Source organism: Dasypus novemcinctus, chromosome 2 (genome assembly GCF_030445035.2).
Source record: "Dasypus novemcinctus isolate mDasNov1 chromosome 2, mDasNov1.1.hap2, whole genome shotgun sequence".
NCBI lineage: Eukaryota > Metazoa > Chordata > Mammalia > Cingulata > Dasypodidae > Dasypus > Dasypus novemcinctus.
Genome location: NC_080674.1, coordinates 40,542,093 through 40,565,037, shown reverse-complemented (window position 1 = coordinate 40,565,037; position 22,945 = coordinate 40,542,093). Strand labels below are relative to the sequence as shown.

The 22,945-nt window shown below is 37.0% G+C and overlaps 1 protein-coding gene across 1 annotated transcript in view; it reads right to left on the bottom strand.

The window, feature by feature from the left end:
* The window catches only part of WDR70 (WD repeat domain 70), a 387,773-nt gene that overhangs the window by 342,463 nt on the left and 22,365 nt on the right, over positions 1–22,945 (bottom strand). The window contains exon 5 of the mRNA XM_004447213.3: positions 4,517–4,721. Within this exon, the coding sequence (XP_004447270.1) occupies positions 4,517–4,721 (205 nt within the window). The remainder of the gene's footprint in view (positions 1–4,516; positions 4,722–22,945) is intronic.

Here is a 22,945-nt window from a genome sequence, read left to right as displayed (position 1 = left end):
CCTAAAGAGCAGCCTGAAGTTGCCACCTAGCTAGTATCAAACTAAAAGGACTGAAAATTGAAAGCGTCCATGCAAGGCTAATGTAATTTATTGTTACTTACGAAGGCGACTACAAAGTTATATTCACAACATTTCCAAATTTCCAAGCTATCAGCTTCACCCACAATCTCTGCTTGAACCTTGGAAATATGGCTATACCTATAAGTTAAAAAAAGAAATAGAAGGAAAACTAGAAAAGAAATAAGGAAGCCCCCACTCCTATTGTTTCCCTTCTAAAGGTTTCAGAGCTGACCTACTAATAAAGCTAATTAACTTTGCATTATCAATTGGTGCAGACTTTAAAATTGAGGCAGTTGACACAAATCACCAAAAGTATTGTCTTGAGGTGAATATGAGTTTAGTGGCAATTTTTTTCTAACTGGATTTATAAAAGAAAACACCTGACCATATAAAGACTTAAAGATTTGCTTCCAAAAGAACCAATGCATATAATTTTATAAAAATCAGAGAGCTGTTTATTATTCAGCCTCCTGATATAACTGTAATTACACCTATCAATCTTGTAAATGAGCCTCTTACCCAGCCATGTTTTTACTTCTCTGCCTTCTGGGTTTACTCATACATCAGTTCCAAGTCTAGGGTTCTTTACAAAATCTCTGTTCTAGATAAGCTTATTTTCTCACCATCCTGAATCTACCATAGACCCAGTGCCTTTGCTCCTGCCATTCAGTCTTCCTAAACAGAATGTGCCCTAATCCCCCACCAAAATGTAAACCTCTACAAGGCTCACTCAAATTCTACCTCTGCCAGAAAGTATTTCTTCACACCTTTGGGATTTGATCTCATCATGCTCATCTTTCCACTAACCCCTCTAGTGAAAAAGCTCAGTCATAGACTAATCACAAGCCATTTCGCTACATTATATACTTGTACACATTTGGGCATTCACAACAGCAATTTGTGTGTGTGTGCAACACCCCTAAATATTCTCTTCCCTGTACCCCAACCCCTTGTCAACTTGCAAACCCATCCTCACATTTCATAGTCCGACCTAAATATTACTTTTTCTCAACTATCCAAAACAATTTAGGGAAGCAGACTTGGCCCAGTGGTTAGGGCGTCCGTCTACCACATGGGAGGTCTGAAGTTCAAACCCCAGGCCTCCTTGACCCGTGTGCAACTGGCCTATGCACAGTGCTGATGCACGCAAGGAGTGCCCTGCCATGCAGGGGTGTCCCCACGTAGGGGAGCCCCACATGCAAGGAGTGCGCCCTGTAAGGAGAGCTGCCCAGCACGAAAGTTCAGCCTGCCCAGGAATGGTGCCACACACACGGAGAGCTGACACAGCAAGATGACGCACAAAGAGAGACACAGATTCCTGTGCCGCTGACAACAACAGAAGCAGACAAAGAAGAACATGCAGCAAATAGACACAGAAAACAGACAACTGGGGTGGGGGGTAAGGGGAGAGAAATTAATAAATAAATCTTTTTTTTAAAAAAAAGTGTATCTAAAAAACAAAAAAAAAAACAATTTACCATATCTTCCTCATGTTCCCATAGCAGTTAATGTTTCCATACTATTCTGTGGCCTAAATGTGTGTTTATTGTTGTTGTCTTATTTAGTTGTTAATACTTACTTGAAAAGCAAATGTTGGGTAAAGGTTCTGCATATGTTCAAGCTATCAGATCAAACTTGTTCATTTATATGTCTTAATTATATGTCTCTGTCTTAATTTCTGAATCTCTCATTATGACTATAGAAGATTTGTCTGTTTCTTTCTGTAATTTTGTCAATTTTTGCTTTACACACTTTGAGTATATTATGTTAAGTGGAAAAAGGTTAAGTACTACCAAATTTTTCTAGAGAATAAATTGCTCCTTTTACAATTAAGTAATGGCACTTTTAAGGCTAATTAGGATTATGACTTAAAGAACATTGGCCTGATATAAAATTTTTAACACTAACCAGCTATCTTTGGTTATTATTTTTCTGCTGTAATCTTTTCTATTCCTTTACTTTCATGTCATTACATTTTTGGTATATCATTTATAAAGAGAATATGCTGGAATGATTTAATCTAACCTGAGAATTTCTAAGTGGCAAGTTTAGTCCATTTACATTTATTGTGAATATTGGCATATTTGTATTCATGTCTATCATCTTATTTCGTAACAAATAAAATAAAACTTAAAAAAATACAAATTAGATTACTTCAAATTTTTATTACTTATCCTGTAATACACATTGTATTCTATATTAAGCTAATTTGGAGAACTCTAGGTTACAGTCTAATGTTTGTTTTTGTTTTTTGTTTTTTTTTAAGATTTATTTATTTATTTAATTTCCCCCCCTCCCCTGGTTGTCTGTTCTTGGTGTCTATTTGTTGCGTCTTGTTTCTTTGTCTGCTTTTGTTTCTTTGTCCGCTTCTGTTGTCGTCAGCGGCACAGGAAGTGTGGGCGGCGCCATTCCTGGGCAAGCTGCACTTTCTTTTCACGCTGGGCGGCTTTCCTCACGGGCGCACTCCTTGCGCGTGGGGCTCCCCCACGCGGGGGACACCCTTGCGTGGCACGGCACTCCTTGCGCGCATCAGCACTGCGCATGGCCAGCTCCACACGGGTCAAGGAGGCCCGGGGTTTGAACCGCGGACCTCCCATATGGTAGACGGACGCCCTAACCACTGGGCCAAAGTCCATTTCCCTCTAATGTTTTTAATGGTTTGGAATCATTCAAGCATACTTTCAGGGTAGTTTCAAATCTTCAACCCTGTCATACTACACATTTATTTGCTTAAACCATGATTATAAAAGAAACAAAACTTAATTTCAATTCAGTTATTCTGAATAGCATTCTATGAATGGTAGGAGAAACAGCAAAAGATGCTGGACTCAGTTGTCGGAACTAAAAACAGCAATGTTTAAATGTTTCAACTATTTTCAACAAAAAGGGAACATTGGTTCCAATACCATGGATTATATAATGATAATGCTTGCTATCATAAACTATTTTCTCTAATTTTTAAAGAAGAGAACTTCAGAAGCTTTTAATCAAATATAATAGAAAATGACTAATTTCTGGTAAAGAGATTTTAATGTAAACACATTTCAACTACAGAGATATTTAAGAGGCACTAGAATTAATTTCAAAGGAAAAAAGATAGTCAACAATGCAATTCCTAGAATTTATTGTGAAATATTTTCTGTGAAACTGCAAAATTTATCCTTGTCTTCTCTTAATTTGTATATATGCATGTATGTATGTCTACATGTGTATATTATATATATTGTTTCATATGAAAAAAATTTTCAAAATTAAGTTTTCTTTCATTAGTTATGAATCAAGATAGACTGACGGGAAGCAGATTTGCCTCAACGGATAAAGCATCCACCTACCACATGGGAGGTCCAGGGTTCAAACCCAGGGCCTCCTGACCCATGTGGTGAGCTGGCCCATGTGCAGTGCTGATGCGTGCAAGGACTGCTATGCCATGCAGGAGTGTCCCCCACACAGGGGAGCTCCACATGCAAGGAGTGCCACCCATAAGGAGAGCCACACGGCGCGAAAAAAAAGTGCAGCCTGCCCAGGAGTGGTGCCACACAAACAGAGAGCTGATGCAGCAAGATGATGCAACAAAAAAGAGACAGTTTCCCAGTGCCACTGACAAGAATACAAGCAGACACAGAACACACAGCCAATGGACACAGAGAGCAGACAAGTGGGGGGGGGGGGGGCCGGAGAGAAATAAATAAAAAATAAATCTTAAAAAAAAAAAAAGACTGACAAATTTGGCACACTTTATACTGAACATGAATATGCAAAGAAGGTACATTCTGACATCACTGATAGATTTTCAAAAGCTATGCTTCTTTTCTAATAATTATTATTCATTTCATTTCATAATTACCACTAAAAATAATTTGCCAAATAGAGGAGGGAGGTGTTAAAAAAAAATTGATCCACTCCAGGTGTCAAATACAAGAAGTACATCATTGGATTTTTTTCTGTTTTTTTTCCTATTTTGGAGATTATATATTTTATTTCTATTCTTTGAGAAGTTACTCTTAAAATTGTAACTTGCATACTTGACTTAAACTAAAGTTTATTATAATCTTTAGCCTCCTCCCAAATAATACAAGAACCTCAAAATGAATAAACTCTGATTCTATTCTCCCATGTTTCACAGTATTGTTTGGATCATAATTTTTGATGTACTGTTTTTAAATCCCCCTAAAATTATTTTGTACATTCAATGTTTATGTATGTAGCTTTAACAAAATGTTTATTAATTTCCTTTTTGACACACTGCATTCTTAATTCCATTTACTATTTACAAATACACCTTTTATAGTCCTTTCAGAAAGAACAGTCAGTAATAAATTCACTTAGATTATTTTTATTTGTTCTTAGTTTTTAATTTGCTCTCATTCATTTATGACAGTTTAGCAGGGAATAGATCTTTAAAGTACTTTAAATCTATTACTCCAATAGGTTCTGAAATTACCACTAAAATACTTACTTCCTCCTCTTCCAAATCATCATCATCATCTTCTTCTTCTTCTTCTTCTTCTTCTTCTTCAGAAAGAGGCGGGGGCAAAGGACCAAGGATATCTTCCTCCATACAATTCGATGGTTTTTCCATCATTTTGAGGGGTAAGGGAGGGCCAATTAACTCATCAGAAGAAGAATCAGAACTCTGTTCACTTTCACTGCTACTTGTGTCCCTGAAAATACAAAAACAGAAACTCTTTGACTCTGCTGCAACAAAGAACAAACCCTAGAGATAGTATTAACTTCTCAGAAATCTCTGCCTCTCCTTTTAATAACATCTGCATTTTTAAGCATGTTTTTGAATTTGTAATGCAAACATTAAATGCATATCTCAAATATTATTTTAGATCAAGAAAGCAAAACACTTCATTTATCTAATTACTTTACCTAAATAAAATTAAAGTCAAAGATAAAAGATCACAGCAACTATACAAAGTTCATCAGATCATTATTATTCAGAAAGAAAAAGCAGAGCAACTGGAATGTGGAAGAAAAATTAAAAAGTACTACATCCATAGAAATAAAACCAGTGAGATAACCAATGCCTCTCAATTATATTTGAATCAAATCACTGTTTGCCACAAGAACAAATAAAACCAGTCCTACGGAAGCGGTCTTGGCCCAATGGATAGGGCATCTGCCTACCACATGGGAGATCCATGGTTCAAACCTCAGGCCTCCTTGACCTGTGTGGAGCTGCCCCATGCACAGTGCTGATGCACGCAAGGAGTGCCCTGCCACGCATGGAGTATCCCCCACACAGGGGAGCCCCACACAGGGGAGCCCCACACACAAGGAGTGCACCCCATAAGGAGAGCCGCATGGCACGAAAAAAAATGCAGCCTGCTCAGAAGCGGTGCCGCACACACACACACAGAGCTGATGCAGCAAGATGATGCAATGAAAAAGAGACAGTTTCCCGGTGTTGCTGATAAGGATAGAAGCGGACACAGAAGAACACACAGCAAATGGACACAGAAAGCAGACAACTGGGTGGGCAGGAAGGGGAGAGAAATTTTTTTAAAAAATTAAATAAATAAAATAAATCTTTAAATAAAAAACCACTCCTAGAAGGAAGTAAATATTGTTCCCAAACGTTTCAATATATTTTTTGAAATACAAATAATTTCAAAGTGCTAATCTAAGTTTGCTGAGTTGCTATAACATTAGATGTAGCATTCCTGGACTCTAAAAATGTCTAGCCATAGGGCATATCTTAGTGATTCTCAACTGTTTTTCTACCTAACACAACTGAGTGTGTAATAACACACTCCCACCAAGCATTTATCAAATACCTCTAGGCATTTTGAAAATCATTATCATCATCCCTCCAGCCCCCTCCTGACTCTACCAAAAAGGTTGAGAATTGCACTACTAATTGTATCAATTAATTTGTCAAATATCTTATAGGGTTCAAATTAGCCTTCTAATTAAGCATCTCTTATATGTGAAATTTGTCTGTTTTGTTCATTGCTGTGTCCCCAGCACCTAAACTATGCCTGACACACAGTAGGCACTCAATATCTGTTAATAGAAAAAGGGTTTTTTTTTTTTTTTTTTCATCTAGATTCAATATTAAAAGGAATATATTCTCACATACACCTTATTCTTAAAGGTAGAGGCAATCAGACCACCAAATAGATTTGAGTTTCGGTTTGTTTCTCAATGACCTAGCTCATTGTGTCCCAGTTCCACAGTTCTTCTAAACAGGTGAACAGGACAAACTTGATTCAGCATGAGAGCACTTGCAGTTCCCTCTGCTGTATCACTCTTTCCATAGATCATTACATGGTCTCTTTCTCATCATTCAGGTCAGCTCAAATGTCACCTCCCCAAAGAGGCTTTTAGTGTTCTCCTGTTCTAAACTTTCACCCCACACATATATCAGTCACCAATACCTTAATTACCATACTCCATTTTATCTTTATTACATATATCATTGTTAAGGATTGAATCATGTCCCCTACAAAAACATGTTTAAGTGCTAACCCTGATCCTATGAGTGTGAACTCATTTGTAAATAGGACTCTTAAAAACACTAGTTGGATGAGGCCAATTTGAATGAGGATGGGTCTTAATCCAGTATGGTTGAAGTTGTTAAAGCAGAGAAAATTTGACACAATCACTTAGGAGAAGCCAGAGAATGAGAAAATGATAGCCATCTAACAGACATAGAGATGCATCTACAGGGCAAGGAATGTCAATTGCTGGCAAGGATAACCAGAATGCTATCCAGGAAAAATCACGGTCTAGTGATACTTTGGCCTTCTAGCCTCCAAAACTGTGAGACAATAAATTCCTGTTGTTGAAGCCAACCTGTCTGTGATGTTTGTCTTAGAAGTCCTGGCAAACTAAGACAGTTAATGAGCCAAATTTCCTTGTTTGACTGGTTATTTTGTTGTTTATAATCTGCTATGCACTCTCAAACATCCCCACTATAAAGTGAGCTCACTGAGCACAAAGATCTCATCTGACTTGTTAATGCTGTATACCCAGTGCCTGAAACAGTGCTAACCCACAGTAAATGTTCAATAAATACTAGTTGAATAAATTTTTATTAAGCCATTCACTCTCTCAAATGTTCTCCTTTGTGATTAAAGCACAAATTTCCAGCTGTATGGGTTTAAAAATCGAAGAACTTTCTCTAAGGTAAAATTATTCATGCCATAGAAAGTTCAAAATTAAAATATTAACCCTTGGCACTCAAACCTTAACTTAGTAAAGTAGTTCAGAAGTAAGCATTCAAGTGAGCACTAAATGGACTCATGTTAATTTCATGGCTGATTATCAAGGCCTAATATCCACATGAATCTGGACATTACAGAATGCATCAGTTTCTATGGTGCTTCTGATTCCATTTATGGCTTTATGCTTCAAATGTTCACAGCTAAAAAGAATGAATTTTGAACATATTTCCAGTATTCTGAAAAACAAAGTCCATGAAATTATGTCCAAAAATGCGCTAGAGAGAAAAGAGAGTACATTCCATGTTTAAAAAATGCCTCAATTTAATGTGATGCCAAAACATGAACCAGAACCTGAGAAACAAATATTTATTGGATGAGAAAACAGTTAAGAGTCAAATTCTAATTTTTTTCTCAGCTGATTTTTTTTCAAAGAAATTTTATTTTAACTAATCATTAAATAACAAGTGTAGTTGTACAATTCCAATTTAGGAGCTAAATTCATAAGCAAAATTCATTGTTCTGGTATTAATAATGTAAAAGGAAATATAAACACCTAAATGATTCCTACCTTACCAATTTAGAGTACATCAATATTTCTATCCTACCCTGAGCTATATTTAATAAGATAACTGACATATTTCTTACCAGCATTTGATTTGTGAATGGCAACTTATATGCATATAATTTTTGTTTAAAACCAATAAAAGTGATAATTAGGTACTTCTCTAAACCAAATTCAACAACACAGATTTTTTTTGTAAGTTATTTATGTTTTGTAAACCAGACTCTCAATATATCAGAAAAGAAAAAAATAATTACAGAGTTTTAAAAATATATAGCACTCAATGAAATACAACCAAGAATGCAAAAGAGCAATTTTAGAAAGGAATTCAAACTAATATAAATATAATTTACATATAATAAGCATGCATTATAAACTGTTAAGAGGAAGCAGATTTGGCTCAATAGATAGAGCGTCCGCCTACCACATGGGAGGTCCAGGGTTCAAACCCAGGGCCTCTTGACCTGTGTGATGAGCTGGCCCATGCACAGTGCTGATGCGTTCAAGGAGTGCCATGCCATGCAGGGGTGTCCCCTGCGTAGAGGAGCCCCACGTGCAAGGAGTGCGCCCCGTATGGAGAATCACCCAACGCGAAAAAAGTGCAGCCTGCCCAAGAATGGCGCCGCACACACAGAGAACTGATGCAACTAAAAGAGACACAGATTCCCAGTGCTGCTGACAGGAATATAAGTGGACACAGAAGAACACACAGCAAATGGACACAGAAAGCAGACAACTGGGCGGCAGGGAAGGATAGAGAAATTTAGAAAAATAAAAAATAAATCTTTTTTTAAAAAACTGTTAAGAAAGTAACGGAACACTCATAATTTAAAATAGAAAAACTATCTAGATAACACACTTTACATTGGAATCACCAAAATGGACCAAAAAACAAAACCACAAACAAAACAACTAGGCTTCCAGTAAACACAGGATATTGAACAAACATATTTACAGCACAATACTTGTAAAACTCTAGTAGATGATAGTAAAGACATTTTTTTAAACACCTAACCTGAGTTCTACTTGCAGTAATGGCCAAGAATATTGTTTTGGAAGGGGAAAAAAAAAAAAAAAACTCTCCCACAGATAACAATTAAATTTCTAGACAAAATATTTTTAAAAAGCTGGCAGAAACTGAAATATAACACTTATGGCAAAAGAATAACACTGAGCTAAGTGTCCATTTTTAATGCTTTTTCTCTTCAGAGCACGCCCCAATGATAGTGGGTGGCTAAAACTTGGGTAAAAACCTACTGTTTGAATCAGAACAGAATGGAAAATGAGGAGGAAAATTCCTGAAAGGAGGAAACTACAAAGGGAAGAGGGAGCAAATTTTACATTAAATTCTACACAAATCTCTGGTTGATTCCTGAAAAACAAATGCAAAGGGCAGACTCCAAGCATCCAGGTAAAGCTAACAGAACTGAATACAGATTTCAAGTTCAGCTGCTGCCCACCTCAGAGAAAACAAGAGTATGAAGTTTTGGCTTGTCCAAATTAACTACCTGTTTGTTAAAAGAAAAAATAATTATCCTCGAAAGGAACAGAATGAAATCTAGTCTCCGATAACATATCATCCACAATGTCCATGGAACAATCTAAAATTATAAGACAAACAAGGAAATAGAAAAGGTGACCCATATTCCATTTTAAAAGGTCATGTTCAAATTAGCGAACAAGGATTTTTAAGCAGTTAGTATACTCGAGGGCATAAAGAAAATATGCCCATAATGAAAGGACAGAAAGGATATCTCAGCAGAGAAATACAAGTTATAAAACATAATTTAAAATATCTTAAATTTTTAAAATTAAATGAATGGGCTTAACACTCCTGAATTGGCTGATGTCATTAAATCAGAGGATGGGTCAACAGAAATTACTCCATCTGAAAAAGAGAAAAGACTTTAAAAAATAGGGTAGCGGATGTGGCTCAAGTGATAGAGCTTCCGCCTACCATATGGGAGGACCTCAGTTCAATCCCTAGGGCCTCCTGGTGAAAAAGAAGAGAAGGCATGCCCGTGCGGCAAGCCAGTGCCCGCATGAGCACCCACGTGGTGAGCCAGTGCCCACGCAAGTGCCTGTGTGAGTGCCCAAGTGGTGAGCCAGTGCCCCGCATAAGTGAGTCACGCAGCAGGATGATGATGCATCAAAAGAGAGACAAGGGGAGAGTCAAGGTAAAGCACAGCAGAAACCAAGAACTGTGGTGGCACAATTGACAGGGAACCTCTCGCCCCATGAGAGGTCTCCAGGACTGAATCCTGGTGAATCCTGGAGGAGAGAAAATGAGAAGAGAAGACAACACAGACAGCAAAAAACAGCAGGGCGGGAGGAGGGGAAGGGGGGAAAATAAATAAATTAAAAAATAATAATAATAAAAATTACAGTACCTCTGTGACTGGGACATAACAAAAGGTCTAAAATATGTGTAATTAAAGAAAAAAGAAAAAAGGGGAAGAAGTAGAATTCGAAGAAATAAGGGTGAAAATTCTCTAAATTTGGTAGAGTTGACATATATTTACAGATTCAAAAAGCTCAGTGAACCCCTAACACCATAAACAAAAAAAATTTTTTAACTACACCTCAGCACATTATAATCAAACGACTGAAAACGAAAGAAAGAAAATCTTGAAAGCATCCAAAGAAAAATCACTTTACACATATGAATGATGTCCAACTTCTCCTCAGAAACAATGGAAGCCAAGAACAACATCTATAAATTGCAAAAAAAAAAAAGTATTGACCCAGAATTATATTTCCATTGATATAATCTTTCAAGGATAAAGGCAAAATAAAGTTATTTTCAGCAAAAGAAAACCAAAAGAATTTGCTGCCTAGAGATCTTCACTACAAGAATGGCTGAAAAAAGATTTTCAGGTTGGAGTAAAATCATACCAGATGGAAACTCAAATATTCAACAAGGAATAAAGTACACCAGAAATATTACATATAAAATACACAGCCCACAAAAATAAAAATAAAAAACAGAGAAAGAAAGGGCAAATCAGACAAGCAACAACAAAATTTGGGAAGTTGGAAAGAACAAATAAGAGAGTTTCCACAGATATTTTTAATTCCTTACTCTTAAATATAAACAGCCAAGAATTGTTGAAGATCCCTGAGGAAGACCTCCAAAATGAAAGACGCTAATGCAAACCAACAGAAAAAGGATCAAAGAAACAAAGGGTAGGAGGGAAGAGTGCATGTTGCACAGGGAAAAGTGGAGGATATGTAGGAAGTCAACAGAATAAGTATAAAAGTAAACAATCAAGACAGTAATAAAGCGATATAATTTAGAAACATGGAATTAAATAAAGAAAAAAAAAGTTGAAGGTATTTAAAGTGGAATAATCAAAAGGGAGAAATGGGGCTTTGTAATGCTTGACTTTATATTGTGTGTAATCCTTTGATAAAAAATTAAAAATAAAGACGTTGGATGATTATACCATGCCCAAATGGGATTTATCCCAGGAATGCAAGAATAGATCAACACAGGAAGATCAACCTATTTAATATACCACATGTGGAATTGTGTATCCCAATTTGAACAAGTATTAATATTTGGTCTTGGTCTGCATTCTGGTGTGTATTCAGACCCATTGTAAATTGGCTCTCTAGAAGATATGTAAGTTAAAATGTGGCCCAAATGATTAAGTTAAGTTTTAATCTGGATTACTGGAGTCCTTTAGAAATAGAAAGAAATTCAGACATAAACAAAGCCACAGGAAACAGCCAGAAATCAACAGAACCTGGAGGAGAAAGGAGAAAACATCACCATGTGCAATGCCATGTGACAAAAAGCCAAGGACCAGGGGTCACCATCTGCCAACCCAAGAACGCCACAGTCATCAAGGAAAGAGCATCATTTTGCTGACACTGAGATTTTGGACTTCCCCCAGCCTCAATACTTTTCCTAGCCAAAAACCAATAACTACCCATTGTTCAAGTCAATCACTATATAGTATTTGTTTTACCAGCCAGGAAACTAAGATACCACATTAAAAGAATAGAGACCAAGAAAAGAAAAAAAAGACACCTGAATTGGTAGAGAAAAGGTACTGACAAAATCCAAATCCTTTCATAATAAAAACACTCAGGAAAACCAGAAATATAGGGGAACTTCCTTAACATGGTAAAAGGCATTTTTAAAAAACCCACAGCTAGCATCATACTCAATAGCAAAAGACTAAAAGTCTTCCCCCAAAGATGCTCACTTTTGCTACTTCTATTCAACATTGTACTGGAAGTTCTAGCCAGAGCAATTAAGCAAGAAAAAGAAATAGAAGGCATCCAAATAGGAAAGGAAGAAGTAAAATTATCTCTACTCACAGATGACATGGTCTTATATAAAGAAAATCCTAGGGAAACCGACTTTGGCCCAGTGGTTAGGGCGTCGGTCTACCACATGGGAGGTCCGCGGTTCAAGCCCCGGGCCTCCTTGACCCGTGTGGAGCTGGCCATGCGCAGCGCTGATGCGCGCAAGGAGTGCCGTGCCACGCAAGGGTGTCCCCCGCGTGGGGGAGCCCCACGCGCAAGGAGTGCGCCCGTGAGGAAAGCCGCCCAGCGTGAAAAGAAAGAGCAGCCTGCCCAGGAATGGCGCCGCCCACACTTCCCATGCCGCTGACGACAACAGAAGCGGACAAAGAAACAAGACGCAGCAAATAGACACCAAGAACAGACAACCAGGGGAGGGGGGAAATTAAATAAATAAATAAATCTTTTAAAAAAAAAAAAAAAAAAAAAGAAAATCCTAAAGAATCCACAAAAAATAACTATTAAAACTGATAAATGAATTCAGCAAGTACAGAACACAAGATCAAATACAAAAATCAGTTGTATTTCCTAAACAAAAACAATCTGAACAAGAAATTTTTAAAAATAATTCCATTTACAATAACATACAAAAGAATAAAATAACTTGTAATAAATTTAACCAAAGAAATATAAGACTTGCAAACTGAAAACTACAAAATACTGCTGAAAGAAATTAAAGACCTAAATAAATACATTCCATATTCATATTCATAGAATATGTCTTTCTAGAAATAGAAAGACATTCCATATTCATATCCACAGATTTAAGACTTAAGATAGAAATACTACCAAAAGTGATCTACAAAAATCATGGTAATCCCTATTAAAATCACAACAACCTCTTTTGCAGAAATGGAAAAACCAATTCTCAAATTCATATGAAACTGCAAGGGCCCCAAAGAGCCAAAATAGTCTGGAAAAAGAACAAGTTGGAAGACGCACACTTCCCAATTTCAAAACTTACTACAGACGGTGGACTTGGCCCAGTGGTTAGGAAATCCATCTACCACATGAGAGGTCCGCAGTTCAAATCCCGGGCCTCCTTGACCCATGTGGAGTTGGCTCATGCACAGGGCTGATGCATGCAAGGAGTGCTCTGCCACGCGGGGGGAGCCCTATGAGCAAGGAGTGCGCCCTGTAAGGAGAGCCATTCAGTGCGAAAGAAAGTGCAGCCTGCCCAGGAATGACGCCACACACACGGAGAGCTGACACAACAAGATGACACAACATAAAGAAACACAGATTCCCGTGCCGTTGACAACAACAGAAGCAGACAAAGAAGACGCAGCAAATAGACACAGAAAACAGACAACCAGGGTGGAGGGGGAAGGGGAGAGAAATAAAGAAATAAATAAAACTTTAAAAAAAAAAGATGCACAACAAGAGACACAAGGAGGAAACATAATGAGAGACATAACAAAGCAGGGAGTGGAGGTGGCTCAAGCAATTAGTAGCCTCTCTCCCATACAGGAGCTCCCAGGTTTGGTTCTCAGTACCCTAAAAGGAAGATGCACAAACAATGAACAGACAAAGCAAATGCAAACAAAGAGGAGGTAGGGAGAAATAAATAAACAAATCTTTTTTAAAAATCATACAAAACAATATAATACTTAAAGATATACTTATATATAATAACACTATTAAAAAGGAGACAGATAAGCACAGAGACAATTCCCTTCCAGAAGAGAGAGAGAAATGTGAATAGGGAGAGAGTTTCAAAGGCACTCTATGCTCTGTTTCCCAACCTAGGTGGTTGTTTCATTGCGGTTTTTATCTTAAACATAAGATGAAGTATTTTCTACATGATTTATTTCATAACAAAAAATTCTCTTTACTTGGAGGAAAAAACTCTGACCTTACAGAGTTCACACTCTTATGACAGAACACAAAACAGAAGCACTGGGAAGTAGAGGTTAAATGGACACCTCTGGGGAAAGAGAAGCCAACATGTTCCATCTGCAACCTGGGCAGGAAACTAAAAGGAAAAAACGCTTTTTGGAGTGTCTCGTTACAGACCCCTTGGATTGGATCTATACCCAATTAGTGAGTCCCTGGTCCTATTTTGAAAACTTAAGCTGGACAACTTTAAAGGCTTAGAATAAGTTGAGCCAAAAATCAAGGAAGAACCATGAAACTAAACCATTAGGCATGAGAGAGAAAGTAACCATTAGAGTAAATTTACCAACAAATTTAGATGCCTAGACCTCAACAAAAAATTACAAGCCATACTATGAAACAAGAAGAGATGACTGAGCCAAAGGAACAAATCAAATCTTGACAAGACACAAGATTTAAAATAACCAATCAATAATACTCACACAAATCCTCTTAATCAATTCAAGGACTTGAAGAAAAATATGAATAAACAGATAAAGGATATTAAGAGGTCAGTGGGCAAGCATAAAGAAAAATTTGAAAGTTTACAAAGAAAAGTAACAAAGCTTATGAGAATGAAAGACACAAAGGATGGCATTAAAAACATATTAGGGAAGCATATGTGGGTTAACTGATAGAGTGTCTGTCTACCATATGGAGGGTCTAGGGTTTGATTCCCAGGGCCTCCTGACCCATGTGGTAAACTGGCCCACAGTCAGTGCTGCCGTGCGCAAGGAGTGCCATGCCACACAGGGGCGTCCCCGCATAGGAGTGTGCCCTGCAAGAAGAGCCACACGTGAAAAAAGAACAGCCCACCCAGGAGTGGCGCCACACACACGGAGAGCTGACACAGCAAGATGACACAACAAAAAAGAGACACAGTTTCCCAGTGCCACCAGATAATGCAAGTGGATGCAGAAGAACACACAGCAAGTGGACACAGAGAGCAGACAACGGGGGGTAAGGGAAGAGAAATAAATAAAATATATCTTTAAAAAAAAAAATACATTAGAGGAAAGCAGATATGATTGGTGACTGAGCTCCCGCCTACCACATGGGAGGTCCATGGTTCAGTTCCCAGTGCCTCAAAAAGAAGACAGCAAGCTGGTATGACAGGCAGGTGCGGCAAGCTGACACAAAAAGATGACCGAAGAAGAGACAAGAAGAAAGTACATAATGGGAGACAGAACGAAGCAGAAAACAGAGGGTCCCAGTGCCTCCTAAAGAAAATGAGCAAGACAGTGAGCTGATGCAATGGGTAAGTGTGGCAAGCTGATGCAATAGGATGATGCAATAAAAGATACAAGAAGAAAAAACATAATGAGAGACTCAACGAAGCAGGGAAAGAGATGGCTCAAGTGATTAGGTGCCTCCCTCCCACATCAGAGGTCCCGGGTTCAGGTCCCAATACCACCTAAAGACACAGCACACAGCAAGTACAAACAATGAGGGGGTGGGGAGAAATAAATAAAATAAACCTTAAAAAAAAAATACACTAGAGGCATATAACAACAGATTTCAATTGGTGGAGGACAAAATTAGTGAATGGGAAAACCAAGCATTTGAACTTGAAAAAACAGGAGAACATAAAGGAACAGGGTCTCAGGGAACTGAATGACAACATGAAACACACAAACATACATATTATTAGTGTCCCAGAAAGGGAAGAGAACAGAATGAGGCAGAAAGAATATTTGAGAAAATAAAGACCAAAAACTTCCCAACCTTTATGAAAGACTTAAATATCAACATGCAAAAAGGATGACACATACCAAACAGAATAAATCCTAACAGACCTACTCCAAGACACCTACTATTCAGATTGTCAAATACCGGAGATAGAGAATTCTGAAAACAGCAACAGAAAAGCAATGCATCATATACAAGGGAACCTCAATAAGACTAAGGGTTAATCTCTCATCCGTAAACATGGAGATGAGAAGAAAGTGGTATGATATATTTAAGGTACTAAAAGAGAAAAACAGCCAACCAAGAATTCTTTATCTGGCAAAACTGTACTTCAGAAATAAGGGTGAGTTTAAAGCCTTCACAGACAAAAACTGAGAAAGTATGTAACCAAAAAACCAGATTTATAAGAAATACTAAAGAGAGTGCTATAGCCTGAAAGGAAAAGACAAGAGAGAGAGACTTGGAGAAGAGGGTAGAAATGAAGATTAATTAGTAAGGGTAACTTACAGGATAAAAAGACAGACAACAGGACAAAGGTTATGGGGAAAGGCAGGAAGAGATGAGAGGTGGAGGCGTCTTCGGGACATGGAGCTGCCCTGGATGGTGCTTCAGAGGTAATCACCGGACATTGTAAATCCTCACAGGGCCTACATGATGGAATAGAGGAGAGTATGGGCCATGATGTGAACCAATGTATATGAGGTGCAGAGGTGCCCAAAGATGTACTTACCAAATCCAATGGATGTGTCATGATGATGGGAACGAGTGTTGTTGGGGGGGCGGAGAGGGGGGGTGGGGGGGTGGGGTTGAATGGGACCTCACATATATATTTTTAATGTAATATTATTACAAAGTCAATAAAAAATAAAAAAATTAAAAAAAAAAAAAAAAAGACAGACAACAATAAGATATGACAACAGAAAGCTAAAGGATAAAAATGGATGAAGTAAGTAATGCCTTTACGGTAATAATATTGAACATTAATGGACTGAACTCCCCAAAGAAAAGACATAGACAGACAGTATGTTTAAAAAATATGAGCCATCTATATGCTGCCTAAAAAGAGACTAACCTCAGATGTAAGGACACAATCAGTTTGAAAGTGAAACAATGGAAAAAGATATTCCATGCAAATAGTAAGCAAAATAGATTTGGAGTTGCAATATTACTATTGAACAAAACAGATTTTAAATGCAAACCTGTTCTAAAAGTAGAAGGCCATTATATATTAATAAAAGGCACAATTCACCAGGAAGAAATAACAATATCTATGCACCTAACCTGGGTGCCCCAAGATATCTGAAACACACACTGGCAAAACCGAATGGAGAAATAGATTTTCTTACAATAATAGTTGGACTTCAACACACCCCTTTCAGCATTGAACAGATATCTGAACGGAGGATAAATAAGGAAACAGACAGCTTGAATAATATTATAAATGAGCTAGACCTAACAGATATTTATAGAGCATTACACACCAAAACAGAAGGATATACATTCTTTTCAAGTGCTGATAGATCTTTTTCCAGGATAGACCATATGTTGGGTCACAAGACAGGTCTCAATAATTTTAAAAGACTGAAATCATACAAAACAGTTCTCTGATCATAAAGGAATGAAGCTGGAAATCAATAACAGACAGAAAAAGGAAAAATTCACAAAAATACAGAGATGTTTTTAAAAACACACTCTTAACTAAGTGGATCATAGAAGAAATTGCAAGATAATTCAATAAATATCTCAAGACACATGAAAATGAGAACACAGCATACCAAAACCTATGGAACACGGCAAAGGCAGTGCTGAGAGTAAGATTAATAGCCCTCAATGCTTACATTAAAAAAGAAGGGAGAGCAAAAATTAGGTATAAGATGGGGCATTTTCAAGACATTGGAATTGTCCTACATGACACTGCAATGACAGATACGGCCATTATATATATATTATCTTAACTTAGAAAATTGCATGGGACAGAGTGTAAACTATAATGTAAACTATAATCCATGGTTAATGGCAATGCTTCAATATGTGTTCATCAATTGTAACAAATGTATCACACTAATGAAGGATGTTGTTAATGTGGGAAAGTGTGGGAGGGGGAGGGAATGGGGAATTTGGGAATACCCTGTATTTTCTAGGTAGGTGGGAAGGACAGAGGGAGGGAGGGAGGAAGGGAGGGAGGGAGGAAGGACTAAAATCAATGACCTAACTACACACCTGGAGGAATTAGAAAAAGAACAGCTAACTATTCCCAAAGCAGAACAACAAAATAACAAATAACTAAAGATCACAGAAACTGAGAACAAAAAAAAAAGAGAAAATCAACAAAACAAAAAGTTGGTTCTTGGAGAAGATCAACAAAATTGACAAACCTTAGCTAGAGTGACAAAGAAAAGAAAAGAGTGAAGATGCAATTAAATAAAATCAGAAATGAGAAGCAGGATATTAGTACTGACCCCACAGAAATAAGAGAGATGGGAGGATACTATGAACAACTGCACACACAAAAAAAACTAGACAATGTAGACAAAACAGACTAATTCCTAGAAACACATGAACAATCTACACTGACCCTAGAAGAAACAGACCTCAACAAACCAACAATAAGTGATTGAAACAAGCATCAAACAAATCCCCAAAATAAAAAGCCCAGGACCAGTAGGATTCACAGCTGAATCCTACCAATCAAGCAAAGAATAAATAATACCAATCTTACATAAAATCTTCCAAAAAACTGAACAAAAAGGAACATTACCAAACTCATTCTATGAAGCCAATAGTACCCAAATAAAAAAGCCAGGTAAAGATATTACAAAAAAAGAAAATTACAGACCAATATCTCTAATGAATAAAACAGCAAGGACTTTTCAACAAAAGAAAATCAATTCATGTAATAAACCACATTAATAAATTGAAGAAGAAAAAAAAAATCACATGATCCTCTCCATTAATGCAGTAAAAGCATTTGACAAAATACAGCATTTTTTCTTGATCAAAACATCCCATAGATAGTAGTAGAAGGAAGCTTTCTATTGTTAGTTATAGGTTTATCATATGGTAAAGTACACATATGATAAACCTGCTCCTAACACTGTACTCGATAAAAGACTGAAAGCTTTCCCACTGAGATCAGGAACAAGACAATGATGTCCACTGTCATCACTGTTATTCAATATTGGGCCAGAAGTTTTAGCTAGAGCACTTAGGCTAAACAAAGAAATAAAAGGCACCCAAATAGGAAAGGAAGAACTAAATCTTTCTTTCTCCATTCACTGATGACATGATCCTATATCTAGAAAATCCTGAAAAATCCAAAACAAAGCTACTAGAACTGATAGACAAGTTCAGCAAAGTGACAGGATACAACATTAACATGCAAAAAATCAGTAGCATCTCTGTACACTACTGAAGAGCAATCTAAGGAGGAAATCAGAAAAAAAATTCCATTTATAATAGTGATTAAAAGAATCAAATATTAGGAATAAATTTAACTAAGGACATAAAGGACCTGTATTCAGAAAACTACAAAACATTGCTAAAGAAACCAAAGAAAACTTATATAAATGACCGGACAGTCCATGTTCGTGGAATGGAACACTAATTATCGTTGAGGTTAATTCTACCCAAACTAATTAACAGATTCAACACAATCCCAATAAAAATTCCAATAGTCTTCTTTGCAGAAATGGAAAAGCTAATTATCAAATTTATTTGCAAGGGTAAGGGGCCCAAAATAGTCAAAAATGTCTATTAAAAAAAGAACAAAGATGGTGGGCTCTCACTTCTCGACTTTAAAGATATTACTTAACAACAGCAGTAGAAACAGCATGGTACTGACATAAAGACAGACTGAGCAATGGAACCAAATCAAGAACTCAGAAATAGACCCTTACATCGACAGTCAAATGATTTATGACAAGGCTGTAAGAGCCCTCCCAGCTAAGCCACAACAGTCTATTCAACAAACGGGAATGGAAAAAATGGATATCCATATTCAAAACAAAGAAAGACCTTTATCTCACACCTTATATAAAAATTATCTCAAAAATGGATCAAGGACCTAAATATAAAAACAACCTAAAACTCCTAGAAGAAAATGCCAGAAAACATATTCAAGATCTTATGGTAAGGAGTAGTTTCTTAAACCTTACACCCAAAGCACAAGCAACAAAAGAAAAAATAGATAAATAAGACCTCCTCAAAATTAAACACTTTTGTTCTTCAAAAGACTGTGTCAAGAAAGCAAAAAGGAAGCTTGCTCAATGGGAGAAAATATTTGGCAACCACACATCCAATAAAGGTTTGAGATCCATGTTACATAAAAAGATCAGACTACTCAACAATTAAAAGACAAGCAAACCAATTAAAAATTGGGCAAAAGACTTGAACAGACATTTCTCCAAATAGGATATATCAATGGCCAAAAAGCACATGAAAAAAGTGCTCAACATCACTAGCTATTAGGATAATGCAGATCAAAACTACAAAGAGATACCACTTCACACCCGACAGAATGACCATTAAAATCATTAAATCAGAAAACTACAAGTGCCAGAAAGGATGTGGAGAAACAGGAACACTCCTTCACTGTTAGTGGGAATGTAGAACAATGTATCCTCTGTGGAAGACAGTTTGACTGTACCTCAGGAAGTGGAATATAAGACTGCCGTATGATCCAGCAATCCCGTTACTAGGAATATATTCAGAAGAACTGAAAGCAAGGACACAAACTGATATTTGCACACTGATGTTCACACCAGCATTATTCACAATTGCTACAATTTGGAACCAGGCCACGTGCCCATCAATCAACGAATGGATAACCAAAATGTGGTATATACAATGGAATACTATTTATCTGTAAGAAGAAATGAAATTGGGATGAATACGATAACATGGATGAACTAGAGGATATTACATTGACTGAAATAAGCCAGACACGAAAAGACAAATGTTGTATGGTCTCACTAATATGAACTAAATACATTAAATAAACTCACAAAGGTAAACTCTAGAATATAGGTTCCTAGAAAATAGAAGGTAGGTTGATAATGGAGATGAGGCTTAATGTATGCAGAATTATTAATAAGGTTAATTGTAAAAATGTGGAATTGAATAGAGTACACATTATAATAACTATAACACTGCTGATTTATAAATGTGATTGTGGCTGAAAGGGGCAATCTGTGGAAGTAAATGTCAGTTGAAAGGAAATGAGAATTATCTAGGGAATGTATATAGTGACTTTGGTGGTGGATGAAGATTGTGGTTAACAGTATAAATATAAGAATGCTCTTATACTATATATATATAAAAAATTCCTAGTGCATCCTTTTGATAAGTACCCTATCTTAACTATCATTGTTTCTTTAAACCTGGAACAATGGCTATTCCATAGGTATTACTTCATAAATGTTTGTTTTGAAAACAATTCATGGGCAAAAAAATCAGCAACATTTTGTTTGAAGACATTAACAATTCTGTCATTCACTTCTAAGGCCTTATAAAATTTACTTAATTTCTGGACAGTTCCACATGTTTCCTTAATATGGAAAATATGAGGAGCATTGATTAAGTAATATTTTGAATAGCAGAAGTAAAAGTCTCAATGGATCCAGGTAACTAACTGTAGCAGTTTGATATGGTTATGAATTCCAAAAATAAATACTGGATTATATTTGTAATTTGATCTGTACCTAGGCATGATTGAGTTATGATTAGGGTAAAAGGCATGGCAAATAACAGAGTTGGGGTTTTTCTGATGTTGGTGTTTAGATGTTGGAGTTTGATGCTGAAGGCTTAAGCTAGAGTCCCAGGAAGTCAGTACGCAGAGCAAAGAGAAGCCAGCCCCAGGAAGAAAGGAACCTCGAACCCAGAGAAAAGCAAACCTCAGGAACATAAGAACCCAGGAAACCTGAACCCTCACAGACTTCGGCAGCCATCTTGCTCCAAATAGACTTTGGTGAGGGACATAATTTATGCTTTATGGCCTGGTACCTGTAGGCTTCTACCCCAAATAAATAGCCTTTATAAAAACCAACCATTTCTGGTATTTTGCATCAGCACCCCTTTGGCTGACTAATACACTAACTAAACACTCAACTGTAGCCAAATGGTTCCAACAATTATCAGAACACATCTCTTATTCCTAGTTCAACATCAATATTCAAGTTGTTCTTTAAACTGAAGTCCTGGATTCATATAACCATAAATACTAAATTGAGCTCTAAGCTTCCTAGGAGCCATGGCAAAGGGGCAACAGTGTTCTATCTGCCTATTTAAAAAAGTCATTGTAGCAGTCTGATATTGTTTACGAATTTCAAAAATAGATATTGATTATGTCTGTAAACTGATCTGTTCCTCTGGACATATTAAATTGTATTAACTTCAGAAATTTCACTTCTACTTTATTCAATTATGATTAGGGCTTTGATTGGGCCACATCAGTAAGACAGTAGGACGTTGAGTCTCCGTTCCCTTGATGGGTAGGGACTCACAGAGAAAACAACATGGCAGGGGAGAGAGTTAGAGATTTGATGTTAGAGCCCAGGGAAGTGAACATACAGGAGAAGAACACAGAGGAACAGAGATGGCTCCACAGACATGGAAGAAGCCCCAGGAAGAGAGAGAGCCTGACAGTCTACAGTTGACCTTGAGGAAAGAACAGAGCAGCTGAGCCCAGAAAAGATCCAGCCCCAGGAGAGAGACGAGACATCCCAGCCTACAGCTGATACTGGAAGAAGCTGGGACCACGGAGCCTTAAGAAGGAGACTGAACCCTTGCAGATTTCTGGTATTTTACATCAGCACCCCTTTGGCTGACTTAAACAGACGTATTTAGAGATAGTGAATTTTTTATCCTTGTGATAAATTCTAGAAATAAATGATAATATGTATTCTTATATAGTAGAAAACATCTTGGATTACATTTTGCAGTAAATACAAACATTCTTGAAATGGCCTTTATTAAATAGACTTCAAACAAAGCTTTACTTAAATTGAGCCACAGTGGAGTTATGTTTATAGTAACATGATTCAATGCATACATACAGTTTTAAGAATCCAGAAATATCGAAAATATACATTCAATATCTCCTAGATATTAATATATCTGCAACTGAGCTTTTGATAGCCCTGTTCATTTCCCATGAATTATTTATCTGAGACCCCATGATAAATTGATAAGTATACCTCCATTCTCTGACCAATGAAAATGCAGTAATAAAGTTGTATTATATCCTTTTTGGCAATCATTTCCATCTTTGTAT